The following is a 14,102-nucleotide window of genomic DNA, read 5'->3' as shown; positions in this document are numbered from 1 at the left end:
GGTCAGGAGTTCGAGACCAGCCTGACCAACATGGTGAAACCCCGTCTCTACTAAAAATACAAAAATTAGCCAGGCATGGTGGTGACACCTGTAATCCCAGCTACTCAGGAGGCTGAGGCAGGAGGATCGCTTGAACCCAGGAGACGGAGGTTGCAGTGAGCCGAGATGGCGGCACTGCGCTCCAGCCTGGGTGACAGAGTGAGACTCCATCTCAAAAAAAAAAAAAGAGAAGAAAAGTGCATTGGTTCCGTAGTGTTTTGCAAAGGAACGGGGTGAGGTTGTCTTCGTGTGTCACATGAACTGGCACGTGGCTAACACAGTTGATGCTTCCACCCACTGCAATTCCCTTTTTTGATCTGTCCTGCCCCAAGGAAGCCTCCTCTGGCCCCTGCCTTTGACACTTCCCTAGCAGTTCTGGGAGCTTCCTTATTTGCCGGACACAGGAAAGCCTTTGTTTATCCAGTTCTTCTGGAGCATGGCAAGCTGAAGATGATTAGGACATTCGTTACAATATGGAAGCAGCCTGGGTATGCATCAAGGCTAATGAGCCGGATGAACGGATAAAGACACGTGGTACAAATGGAGCACTGCTCAGCCCTAAGAAGGAAGGAAATCCTGCCATTTGCAGCAATACGGATGAACCTAGAGGTCTTCAGTGAAATAAGCCCAGCACAGAGTCAGACACCATGCAATCTCACTGATAAGCAGAATCTAAAAATACTGAAGTCACAGAAGCAGTGTAGAAAGTGAGACCAGAGGCTGGCAGGAGGGCAGATGGGGAAAAGGGAGATGTTGGTGAAAGGATACAAAGTTTCAGTTAGGTGGAGAAATTAGTTCTAGATATTGGATGTCTTGGTGACTACAGTTAGTAACAATGTATCATGGTAACTGAAGTTATTAGCAATGTATCATATACTTGAAAATTGTTAAGGGAGTAGATTTCAAGTGTCTTCACAACAAAAAATAAGTATATAAGGTAATGCAAATATGAATTGGCTTGACTTAGCCATTCTACAGTGTATACACATATCAGAACATTATGTTGTATACTATAAATATATGCATTTTTAAATTTGTCAAATAATAAAAAAGTTCATGGTGCTGCAGCATCATTTGTTGGGACACAGAGCCATCTGGAAATACTGGGTTCCATGCCTCTGTGTGCTATTATCGGAGCAAGGAAACTGACAGAGGAACTGGGTCCAGCACTGTGCTGCTTCCTGGGGAAGGCACTGGCGGCACCGTGCTGCTTCCTGGGGAAGGCGCTGGCCACGCTGTGCTACATGCTCTTGCTGCATGAACCCGGCACACCTGGGTGGTGTGATGTGACGTGGATAGGAGATCCTGGGCCCACTCCTGCTTGTTGCATAGTGCGGTTCTGTGGCTTCTCTGATTATGTGCTGTTTGTGGTGGTGGGGCCGTTGCGGGGTGGTGTCTGGTCAGGGCATCAGGGTGCTAGCTTTGTTTTTGCAGCCAAGAAAGGCAAACTCATACTTGGGATAAGTATTGGATGAACCCCTTCCCGTTCTCAGGATGGAAGGGGCTCTAGGCATCACCTTGCCGCATGCAACACCATGAGTCTGCAGTTTCTCAGTCTTTTTCCTTCCAGGCTTCTAACCAGTCACCAGGCAGTTGGCCATGCCCTTGAGCACGGGCCACTTTTTGCCCGCTGCGGGGATGGCCAGAGCAGTGCTGGGATCCCTACCTCATGATCGCCTTTCTTCACAATCACCTTTCCCTCTATGCTCTTCCAGCCCTCTCCTGAGTGTAGCCATCTGACAGCACCTGCCCATGTTTGGCTTATGCCCTCTCCTGAACTCATTGATCTGTAAAGCAGCTCAGGTCTCTTCTTCTTCTTCAGCTAAAAGTACAGGACTCCCACATGGCCACAGGCATGAGTGCAGGGAGGGTCCAGGGCTGGGAGGTCATGTATGGTTTGGGCACCTACCATGCAGTTTTCTGGTGCCCTCTGGTCCTGCCTGACTCTGTCCTGTGTGGGCCGTCTCTACTTTGTAGTAAATCACTGCTGGCCCTGCCCAACCCTGTGACCTCGTGGGTATGACTGAGCTCTTCTCATGAGTGACACGTGGCACTTGGTGCCCCATGGTCAGGAGCTCCGTTATCAGGACCCAGAAGCATGGTCAGAGCTGTTTATCAAAGATGTGGTTCTGTGCTACAGATGGCATGGCTTGCTCCAGAACCCCAGGATCACATGGTGACTCCACCCGGGCTCTCCACACTGCATGCTTTCTATCACTGACAACATGCTTTCTACCACCGACAGCTTCCACACCAGCAGGTCTACTAGGCGTCCCCAGAGGCGGGGCTGCCTCTCGCCAGCCTTATCTTGCTGCAGTGCCCTCTTGACCTAAGCTGGCAGCTTTACATGCTACCCCAGCATCTGGGCTGGCCCAGCCTTCCTAGGTGTGTAATGTGTCACCTCTAGAATGAAGAGGCCTGCCAGGCATTGCAGCGTCATTTCTGCTTTTGCTCTGGAGGGGAAGTCCTGGTGTCCTCAGCAGAAGTAACAGGTCCTGGAATCACCATAGCTTGTGTCTCCTGCCGTCTTGCCAAGGTCTTCTGCATGCTCCTCCTACCTCGTCACCTTGATGTCATGAATTCAGTGGGTCCGTGTGATGTTCTGTGGGCTGCCCAGACCTCTTTGAACTATATTATGGTAGAAAATGGGAGACCAGCACAGCTCTGTGGCAAGAGTGTATACTGTTTTCCTTTGCTTGTGATTGTAGATGGTTTTCTCATCTTCTTTCTTCATTGGGATAGGACAGGATGTATTTGGTGGTCCGTGTGCACACATTGTGTGTCTGAGGGCCTGGGAATCTGCTCTAACAAGACTCCATGGCTGGCACTGTGGATCTGAGCAGACTCCTGCTTTGCTGAGCTTAGAGTCGTCCACAGTCATTCTCGAGGGCCCATTGGCTTTCTGCAAAAGCCAATGGTGAATTCTGCAAAGCCACACCCACTTCGTATCCTCGATCCTTAAAGTAGGCACAGATCTCTACCACTCTTTGATGGGATGGGGAGCGCAGTTTCAGAGGCTTGTATGTGACCTTCCCATTAACTCCACAGGCCACAGACCCAATATGGACATTTCACAAACTGCCCAGTATGTCAATCCTATTTGACCTTAACAGACCCTGGAATTGCCCACTGGGTGTATCCACAGACCCAAAGGATCTGCGGTAAGCCAGGCTTTGCCTAGGACTTTACTTATTACCCGGGGTCCCCATGCCCCACTCGGGCCGGAGGACAGTGGGACACTTAGGGTTTCTGGGCCTCTGTGCGTGTCTTTGTGTTCAGCAGACCTGGAAATGTGTGGGGATTACCCTTTGCCCAGGGAATGGCATTCAGGAAATGGCAGTGGGTCCCTTTGGGTACAGACTGGGGTAATCATTGCAGTGTACACCTGCCCTAGGGTTGCAGGTTCCTAACTCGTGGGGAATCAGACCATCTTTATAGTCAGTGAGTTCCAGCTCTGAAGCTGGCTCAAATCTGGAGCTGGGTAAGGGATCTTGACTGTGAGTGGGGTGACTTCCGTCAGCCTTCCGCTCATTCTTGTTTTCTTTTTAATATGTATGTGTGCTATGTATGTTTGCATGCATGTGTGCATGTGTCAGGCAAGCAGTACTCTCCTTGCATGCCTGTCTGTTTCGCCCCTAGGAATACCATCTCTATTAACTGTCTCCACAGCCCTCTGCCAGTTGAGCTTCCTTGGCCGGCACTCTGGTCTCGTTGGTCATTATGATAATCGCTACCCCCTGACTTCTGGCAGTTACATCCTGTCACCCGACCACAATTACTTGGGGCTGGGTTTCACTGCCCAAGTCAGAAAGCAGCCACAAGGCTTATTATTAACAAGCCAAGCTTTGTGACAGCTTCTTCTAGGAGTGGAATTATTGGGTCATCTGGTAAGTGAATGTTCAACTACAGAAGTGTTTTCCAAAATGTGTGTACTGTTTTACACTCTTTTTCACAATCTGTGAGAGATCCAGTTACTGTACATCTTTGCCAATACTTGCTACTGTTGGTCTTTTTTAAATGAAAATTCACCATTCTAGTAAGATGTGTGGTGAATCTCATTTGGTTTTACTTTGCCTTCTTCCAATTATTAATCTTGCTGAGCATCTTTTCTAGTGCTTGTTGAACACTCATATGTTTTCTTTTGTGAAGTGTCTGATTTGGTGTTAGGTACATTAAAAAAAACTAAGGATTGTTTCATTATTAAGCTGTAGGAGCTCTTTATATATATTCTGGATACAGGCCCTTTGTCAGATGTATATATTATGAATATCTTCCCCCCCGGTCTGTCTTCCTTCCTTCCTTCTTTTTTTTTTTTTTTTTTTTGGTTTTGGTTTTGGTTTTTGTTTTTGATGGAGTCTCGCTCTGTTGTCCAGGCTGTAGTGCAGTGGCACGATCTCGGCTCACTGCAACCTCCACCTCCCAGATTCAAGCAATTCTCTTGCCTCAGCCTCCCGAGTAGCTGGGATTATAGGTGCCCACCACCATGTCCAGCTAATTTTTGTGTTTTTGGTAGAGACGGGGTTTCACTATGTTGGCCAGGCTGCTCTCAATCTCCTGACCTCATGATCTGCCTACCTTGGCCTCCCAAAGTGCTGGGATTACAGGCGTGAGCCACCACGCCTGGCCAGTGCTTCATTTCTTTAATAGTGTCTTTCTAACAGCAGAGTTTTTAATTTTGATTTTAAAGAATTTATAAATGTTGATGAAGTCCAATTAATAGGGTCTTTTGGTGAATAGAAGTCCTTAATTTTAATAGATTCTATGTTATTGTCTTTTTCTGTATGATCCAGCTTTTTTTCCCCTGCCATTTAAGAAATCTTTGCTTGTTCCAAGGTTGAGAAGATATTCTATGTATTCTAGAAAAGATTTGTATTATTTTATCTTTACATCTTTATCATCAGTCTATCTGGAATTGGTTTTTGAGTATGTGATGAGGTAGGATACAAGTTTGTTTTCTTTCCTATGGATATACAATTGATCCAGCATCATTTATTGAAAAGACCATCCTTTCTCCACTCTGAGTGTTATTTTTGTAGTAAATCAAGTGACCATCTTTCTAAGGGTCTGTTTCTTTCCAGCTTCCAAAACTTCATTGCTCTTCTTATCCTTGTGGGTTTATGTTTTAAAAGAAAATAGAAACAAAACCCCTCTTTGTTACAACATTAGAAAGGTTTCAGAATGAAAGTTCTCAGAATGAAAGATTTCAGAGTGAAAGTTGAAGTGAGTGTAGATTCTCTTAAAGATATTTTCTGGGAGGTTCCTCCATTGCCTTCTCTACTCTATGAAGCTGATGGACTCTGGGGAGAGAGGTGACTAGCGCTAGATGAACTGGTTACGTGGAAACTTCGCTGTCCAGCAAGTCACTTAAACGTCATCTCTGGTGTAGACTTTGAAGGGAGGTAGCTTACCTGAGAGTGGAAAATCTTATTTCACATGCACCACTTTTGCTTTATTGAGGGCAACATGGAGTTTGGCGAGCTGGCAGTTACAGGAAAGTCACTTTGTTTACACCTGAAAAGAATTTGCCAAAGAAGGAATTTGTTGGGGATGTGGTGAGGAGTGTCCGCCATTAGTCATTTCTTCCACAGAATGGCTGTTTTTACTATACCCTCCCTTTGTCATCTTATGTATTTCATTCATTTTGAAGTGCAGCCACAATTTAGTGCTCCTGTTATTAGTTCTATCATTTGTAAGATTAGACATGTATTTTTCTGCCATTTAGAAAGATTAAGATAATCTCCACCTTGTTGGGTTAGTGTATGCTGGTGGGTTAGGCATTCCATTTTTTCTTTCCTACTCCAAATTGCTAACTTTCTCTTCGGTTATTTGCGTGTTTCCAGGAGTGCCATTGCCAATCTCATGAGCTCTACAGAAGACCGTGTAACTGAAAATTTCAGCAAAATAAATAAATACATAAATACATAAATAAATAAATACATAAAATTCTCATGTAGACAGAACTGCCTGTACACTCCATTTTTGTAAAGTTGGAAATGTTAACATTGTATGAATATATGATGGATTTTTTTTTTCTTTAAGCCACAATTGCATGTTCTTTTAGACCCAACATGGTATATAAAATGGGCACTGAATTTGGAATCAGAAAATCCTGGTTGAAATCTTAATCTTTTAACTTCTTATCATTCGATCATGGTTAACAATGGTAATAATAATATTCACAAAGCTAGATATTTTGTCATTAAGTTCGTTGCTGCATTTCTTGGTTGATTAGTTGATATTCACATTGCAGGAGCATCATCATCAGTGAGTGATACATTTTCGATTGTAACATAAGGTCGTTGTTATTTTGTAATGCCATACTGTTTTTCTTCTTGTACTACTCATGGGATTTTTTTTGTTCTAACACAATATGTAATATTTTTATATTCTTCACTTGATATGAGTTGATGATTTAATGTTGAATCCTGTTTGCTATTTTACTATTATTCATTAAAGGCCATCTTTAAAAGGGAGAGGTGTTTAGCACATATTCAATTTAAAACTAAATGGCAAGCAAATTCTGAAAGGATTTATCTTCAAGAATTCAATGTTCAATCTAATTTTTAAAAAACTTGTATTGAGAAATTTTCTAGAGAGTCAGAGACCTAGAGCCTGGCACCTTCCCTGAAAACAAGTGACCCCAGTCTTTCTAATGCAAGTTGAGTCTCTTTATCCACAAAGTAGCTTTGCTAAGTACTCTAGATTCCTGGAGCATCTTAAAAATAAAGAGTGTCAAGATTCAGGGAGACCGAACAGCCACCAGCAGGCCCACCTAAGGATGGGACTCCCATTTCTAGGAGAAGGGGCTGTATTGATGACATGGTGAGGCTGGGCTGCTGCCTGTTGCACGCTGGGACTCCAGGCCTCAGCCTGCAATGCCTCTGAATGGCGTTACCTTCTGGTCCCAGACACTCATCACTTTAGGTAAACTGAGGCAGAATAACATGAGTGACAGGATTTCCAAATGGAATATTGCTCAATGTGCTTAATAGTCATTTAAGGTGATCTCATACAGCTATGAGGAGAAAGCCCATTTAATGCCAACCTTAGACACCAGCTGCATGTGTGGTGATTATATCTTTAGTCCCCCATTTCACTCCCTTTTTTGAAGAACTATTGAAGAGGAACGGAAGGAAATCGATTTTGCGGAAATTAAATTTTCTTTTGAAACAGCATGATGGTGTTTAAAACAAAGAGAAAGTGAGCGAACAGGATGCCGATGATGAACCGTGCCGGGTTCTGCCTGCCGACTCAGGCCGTGCTTCTCCCTGCTCTGTCTTTGCTGCCTGCAGTCGTAAATATTTTAAAGAGCAGATGCGCCCTGCTTATGGATTTGTGTAAATGTGGGTGTGCTGTCTGCAGAATGCGGGGCACACCGTGCTCTGTTGACATTATCCATTATGCTCTGTTGCTCAGCTTCAGACAGCAAAGTCCTGACATGTGCAGCCGTGTGGAGGATGCCGAAGGAATTGGAATCAGGCAGCCACGAGTCCCCTGATGATTCATCCAGCACCGCGCAGACCCTGGAGCTGCTCTGTCACCTTGACAACACAGCCCATGGCAACATGGCCTGGTAGGATTTTGCATATTTCATGTGCCCAGAACGAGCCTGCAGGTTGGCCAGGTGCAGGAGCTTGTGCAGATTCCTTTGCAGGAGCCACCATCCACACGTCAAAAACACTCCTTTCTTTTAAAAAACTGCTAGAATTTGATTTTTAATTTTAGTCCCTGTGTTTTCTAGATTAGCCACATTGACAGAAATGTAGCAAGCGCGCCTGCATCCCCTCTTTCTCCTCTTCATCTCAGAGGAGTGTTGTCCACGGGGACCTGCCAGAGGGTAAAGGGTCAGGCGCCGCACTGCCCTCGAGTGCTGTGTGGCTTTTCAGCTTGGTCAGTGTGCGTTGAATCACACTCGCACGTAAATTATTTACCACTTCAGGTTGCAGCCTATAATCCCTTCCTCCTGTGGACAAAGCATGAATGCGCAGTGTGCATATGGGGCTGCGTGCCCGAGCCCGCCCCTGTACGGCCTGTGGCCTGTCATTCACGTGGCTCCCTGGCCAGTCGCTGCTTCATGGTTGGAGGCCTGGCTGTGTCCACCCACCGGTGGTTCCCAGGGACCTCTCCACGGCAGTCAGAGCTGCTCTCTTGAGGCCTTGGTAACAATTAGGAAGCCGCATTTTCTAAAGGAGATTGCGGGGGCATAATGTTGTTATGAGTGTTGACAATAACGATAGTGATCATCTCACTTAATGCAGTAACACGTGCACATGTGCATGTGTCTGCAAGAGACCCATCGTTTGTACAGTGACTTCTGTCTAGTCAGTTCTACCAATTAAATCAATTTAATACAACAAATACTTATTAAACACCTGCTACACAAACCCTGCCAGGCTCCAGGGACACCAGGGTGACAAGTTAGAGGACCCAGCCTCCAAGAGTCATGATCTCCATGGGGAGACCCAGCGTGTACACAGCTAACTGTGGGTGGGACTGGCCATGATGTACCCGAAATCATTACGCACTGTACGCTGTGGCCCCAGAGGGAGCAGGCATTAATCGTTATTAGAGGAACTGAAGAGGGATTCACTTATGAGAGGGTGTTTGGAACGGGGACCGAGGACCGGCTCAGGTTTCCTTCGTCAGGTGTGGAGGAGGGCAGTGCTGCGGTCAGGCCGTCTGTGGCTCCGGATGCTCTCTGTGTATCAGTTTGTGGTGGAATTATTATTATTATTATTATTATTATTTTTTGAGACAGAGTCTCGCTCTGTCTCCCAGGCTGGAGTGCAGTGGTGCGATCTCAGCTCACTGCAAGCTCCGCCTCCCGGGTTCATGCCATTCTCCTGCCTCAGCCTCCCGAGTAGCTGGGACTACAGGCGCCCACCACCACGCCCGGATAATTTTTTGTATTTTTAGTAGAGACGGGGTTTTACCATGTTAGCCAGGATGGTCTTGATCTTCTGACCTCGTGATCCGCCCGCCTCCGCCTCCCGAAGTGCTGGGATGACAGGCGTGAGCCACCGCGCCCGGCTGGTGGAGTTATTTTTATACTTGCTGGGGCTTCTACCAGTGGATATTTCTTCTTGCGGAGATGCTCTGAGTATGAAAATCACAGCCAGTCTTGCACAGTAAGGGGAGGCAGAGGAAGAGTCCCAAAGTCCCCAGGACTGATTGCCTCTGTGCTGTCGCTGCCCAAATGCAGGATCTCTGTGCAAACAACACAGCACTGTTACGAGTTCCACATTTCAAATCATGGCCACATCCCCAGCAAATAGACATTTGTGCACATCTGTGTGGTGCACACATGAGCACATGTGTGTATGTGTTAATGTGTGTACACGTTGCAGGGGACACTGGCACCAGGGAGCAGATGAGTGAGACTCTGTGCAGGTCAGTGGTCATGTTAGGGAGGTTCGCATGTGTAGAGGATGACAGTCCTGCTGGGATGTGCAGAGACAGGTGAACTCAGAAAAGGGACGTTGGCCTTGGCCCTCCCTGGGGACAAGGAGCTGTCAGACTACTTCTCAACTTCCCACCTTGTGCAGACACTATCACATACACTGTATGCAAAGACAGGCCACATGTGTGGGTGTCGTGGGGAACCAATTATTAGATTGTAATGTTAAATTGCATTGTATGTACATACACTTATGAACATAGTTGTTGAAGGCCGGGTGCAGTGGCTCACACCTGTAATCCCAGCACTTTGGGAGGCCGAGGTGGGTGGATCACCTGAGGTCAGGAGTTCGAGACCAGCCTGGCCAACATGGCGAAACCTCATCTCTGCTAAATATACAAAAATTAGCCAGATGTGGTGGCATGTGCCTGTAGTCCCAGCTACTTGGGCGGCTGAGGCAGGAGAATCACTTGAATCTGGGAGGCGGAGGTTGCAGTGAGCTGAGATCACGCTACTGCACTCCAGCCTGGGTGAGAGAGTGAGACTCCGTCTCAAAAAAAAAAAAAAAAAAAAAAAAAAGAAATTGTTGATATTAAACAGGCAAATCCAACTGTCTTCGGATCTACCTTGGAATGCCATTTACTCTGATTTTGCCTCTATTGTTCAAAGTATTTCTTGAATTCTGTTTTGTTATCCAATATATTATTGCATATTCTTTTTTCTCTTAAGCTTTTATTTTGAGGTTGTAAATTCACGTGCAGTTGTAGGAATAACAGAGAGATCCCATGTATCCTTCAGCCAGTTTTCCCCAAGAGTAACATTGCATACCTATGGTACAGTATCACAGACAGGAAACTGGCATTGATACAGCCCACTGCACTTACACAGATTCCACCTGTTTATATGCGTTTGTGTGTGAACATTGGCTTCTATGCCATTTATTGTGTGTGTGAGTTTGTGTAGCCACCACCAGAGTCAAGGCACAGAACAACTCCAACCCTAGGTCCTTTGTGCTACCTTATATTTATAGCCACAGCCACCTCCCTTTCCCCTCCGAGGTCTTAGCCCCTGGCCACCCCGAATCTGTACTCTATCTCTGTATTGTTATTTGGAGAAGGTTCTATAAATGGAATCACGCAGTGTAACCTTTGATAACTGATGTTCTTCACTTAGCTTGATTCCCTGGAGGTTGAGTTGCTGCTTCATTTTCAAGTTTGGGTTCCAGCCGCCACGTGTGCCGGTCAGTGGCCGGTTCCTCTTTGCTGCTGTGGGATATTCCATGGCATGATGCGCCATGGTTTGTTAAGCACTGACCTATTGAAGCTCATCTGGATTTTCCTTGTTTTGGCGATTATGACTACAGTTGTAGTAAATATTAAAGAACAGGTTTTGCATGAACAGGAGGTTTTATTTCTCTTGGCTCAGTTAGTTTTGTATGGAGCTGCTGCACGTGTGAGCCATGACAGAGCATGAGGGCCCTCCTTTCTGCATCCTCCCCAGCATTTGGTGTCATCATGCGTGTTCTTTTAAGTGTCTTCCATGGTGCGAAAGTGTTGTGATTAGACAGGGAATTTGATTTTGGGGAACGTCGGCCTGGTGAATACAGCACAGGTGAAGGCCGCCCTTTGGGGTCAGACTCCAGGTGCTTGGTGGTAGATTTGTTTGCCTCTTTTGGCACATAATTGGCAGCAAGAACAGCTCCAGGAAATGTTTACTGCACAAAGCTTCTGGCCACCAGGGAGTGCCCGAGAATACCACACGGTTCCCCACACTCATTTGCTACCGCTCCAGCCACTGTCACGGCCACCATGGGTGTGCCCTACAAACTAGAGGCGTGCCCCACACCCCAGGGAATGGTGCTAGGGGCTCCTGTCCTCCTGGCCATTTCAGCTTTTGCCTGTCTGGAGCAACCCGACGTCCTAATTTCGGTCACCTCTTCTGTGTCTGTTTTCAGCCCTCCAACAAGCAGAGGCTGAACAGAGCACCCCTCCAGTTGCCCTTAGCTCCTGCTAGTGGGAACAGTGAAGGCTAAATAAGGAACTTATAGAGTCTGGTGACCTGGCGTGCCGCCCTGAACTCTAATCAGACGTGCTTCAGAGCCAGGCAGCCCATGGAAGCAGACAGAGACTGGCCGGGAAGTACTGAGCCCGGTTTCTCATCCTCACCTGCTCCTTGAGGGCAGTAGGGTCATGAGGAAGTCGCTCATTTCTCTAGCTCAAACCTTCATCCCTGAAGCGGAGATGGCGTTGCTCAGCTGATGGTTATGTGGCAGGGCCTCTACATGGGGTCTACCAAGAGTCCAACTCTGTAAAATATTTGAAGAGATTAATTCTGAGCCGACTATGAGTGTGGCCCGTGACCCAGCCCTCAGGGGTCCTGAGAACATGTGCCCAAGGTGGTTGGGGTGAAGTTTGGCTTTCTACATTTTAGGGAGGCATGAGACATGAATCAAATAGATTTAAGAAATACATTGGTTTGGTCCAGAAAGCGGGGACAACGCAAAGCGGGAGGCTTCCAGACTGTAGGTAAATGTAAACATTTTCTGGTTAACAATTGGTTGAATTTGTCTAAAGACCTGAGATCAACTGAAAGGTATGTCTGGGTTAAGATAAAGGACCGGAGACCCAAGTTCTTATTTGCAGAGGAAACTCTCGGGTAGCAGCTTCAGAGAGAACAGGCTGTAAAATGTTTCCTGTCAGACTTAAAGCCTGTGTCGATGTTGATGCCAGAGAGGCAGAATGAGGCACGTCTGATACCGACTTCCCATCCTGTCCTGAAACAGTCTTTCAGGTTAAATTTTAAAAGAGCCCTGACTCGGGAGGAAGTCCATTCAGATGGATGGGGTTCTTAGAACTTTTATTTTGGTTGTGTCCCTTACCATATTTGCTAAGGAAGATCCTAAAACAAGGCAGTGTCAGGATTCCTTTAAGGGCCCCCCCGAGGTCCCCGCCAGCCCTGGTGCTCTGCAGCTCTGCCTGGCAGGAATGGAGGCCCTGAGCTGGGCTGAGAGGAGCTGCCCCGCCACCAGCACCACTTAGACGCTCCTGTCTCAGCCTCGCCTGTTTACCTCCCTCTCAAGTCACCACGCTCCACCCCTACCCCGTGATTTCTTGCTATTTTGCCCTTTTTTTTTCTTTTTTTTTGTGACAGAGTCTCCCTCTGTTGCCCAGGCTGGAGGGCAGTGGCGTGATTTCAGCTCACTGCAACCTCTGTCTCCCGGGTTCAGGCAATTCTTCTGCCTCAGCCTCCTCAGTAGCTGGGATTACAGGTGCCAGCCACCACGCCTGGCTAATTTTGTATTTGTAGTAGAGACGGGGTTTTGCATATTGGCCAGGCTGGTCTCGAACTCCTGACCTCAAGTGATCTGCCCACCTCTACCTCCCAAAGTGCTGGGATTACAGGGGTGAGCCACCGCACCCGGCCCATTTTGCCCAATTTTATCTTTCTTCATAGGCGTTGTCACTGCTCAGTATTCCCGTCTCTGTTCTCACTCACGTGTGGTTTTCTCTGTGGATGCTGAGCCTCTGCAGAAGCTGCTGAGTTTGTCAGGTCCAAGGCTGTGTCCTTAGCACCAAGGACAGCACAGGGCAGACACTCCGCGTATTTGAGTGAGAAAGTGAATGCTTTGCAACAGCCATATCGTATCGAACCATTCTATGAACGAGGCCCCTTTGCCAGGACTTTGCGTGCGTTACCTCATGCATTTCCCATAGTGATCCTGTAAAGTGGGGACTGCCTCCTACAGAGGGAGTATTCAGGATTCATAGCCAGGTCTCGCCCCAGAACTCTAGAAACACTGGGGCCACCTCCCTGCCCAATGAACAGAAGGAGCCATTTGTGCTCATCACAGTGTGATTAAGACATTGTTTCTGTTCCTAGGAATGTAAATGTATCTTCATGAGAGTAAGCTTTGAGGATGTTTCAGTTTTTTCTAGCTGGTCCTTTTGGTTGATAAACGTCAATAAAGTATGCTGTTTATGGGAATTACACATTTTGAAAATAACAAAATGCCTTTCTTTTCTAACCTGCTTTCCCCTCTCTACCTCTGGTTTGCTGCTTCTTCAGCTGTAGTGACTGTGGGAGAGATGGTGGACGTCAAGGTAGTAGACCTAGGGTGGAGGTTCTCATTTCAGATTTGCAGGTAGTTATTTGTAGTGTTCTAACTTTGGGCAAGTCATTTCTGTTGAGGCCTTGTTCCCTTGTGTGTGGAGTGGGGTGGTTGTGGGGCCTCTGATTCTTTCCAGTTCTACATTTATTAGATATGGAGGACACTTATTTATTTGTTTATTAGACATAGAGTCTACATTTATTGACTCTTGCTCAGTGCCACATAACTTTGTTTTAATGAATCAAAATAAGTTACAGACCCTCTTCCCACCCTCCCTTTAGTCTCACAGTGGCTGATGCCCCTGCTATTCCAGCCAAGGCAGCCTGCCTCAGGAGTAGGAACTTACAGAGGGCACGGCTGCAGTCTTCTGGCTGAAACGGACTTTGGAAATCATCAGATGAGTTCCCTCTGTGAATGAAGTCAGTTCAGCAGACCGCTGGCCGCCTGGTGGGGATGAAGTCAGTTCAGCAGACCGCTGGCCGCCTGGGGGGGATGAAGTCAGTTCAGCAGACCGCTGGCCGCCTGGGTGGAACTGGAGCTAGATGCAGGGAGCAGTGT

General features: G+C 46.9%; 1 protein-coding gene across 2 annotated transcripts in view; it reads left to right on the top strand.

Annotated features, from left to right (window-relative positions):
- The window catches only part of EIPR1 (EARP complex and GARP complex interacting protein 1), a 173,795-nt gene that overhangs the window by 95,354 nt on the left and 64,339 nt on the right, over positions 1-14,102 (top strand). For both annotated transcript variants that reach the window (XM_017860314.1, XM_017860315.1), the window contains one exon: positions 7,456-7,612. In XM_017860314.1, coding sequence (XP_017715803.1) covers positions 7,456-7,612 — 157 coding nt within the window. The remainder of the gene's footprint in view (positions 1-7,455; positions 7,613-14,102) is intronic.

This window comes from Rhinopithecus bieti, unplaced genomic scaffold, assembly GCF_001698545.2.
Source record: "Rhinopithecus bieti isolate Rb0 unplaced genomic scaffold, ASM169854v2 scaffold_51905, whole genome shotgun sequence".
Lineage (NCBI taxonomy): Eukaryota > Metazoa > Chordata > Mammalia > Primates > Cercopithecidae > Rhinopithecus > Rhinopithecus bieti.
This window is presented reverse-complemented; position numbering and strand designations above follow the sequence as displayed.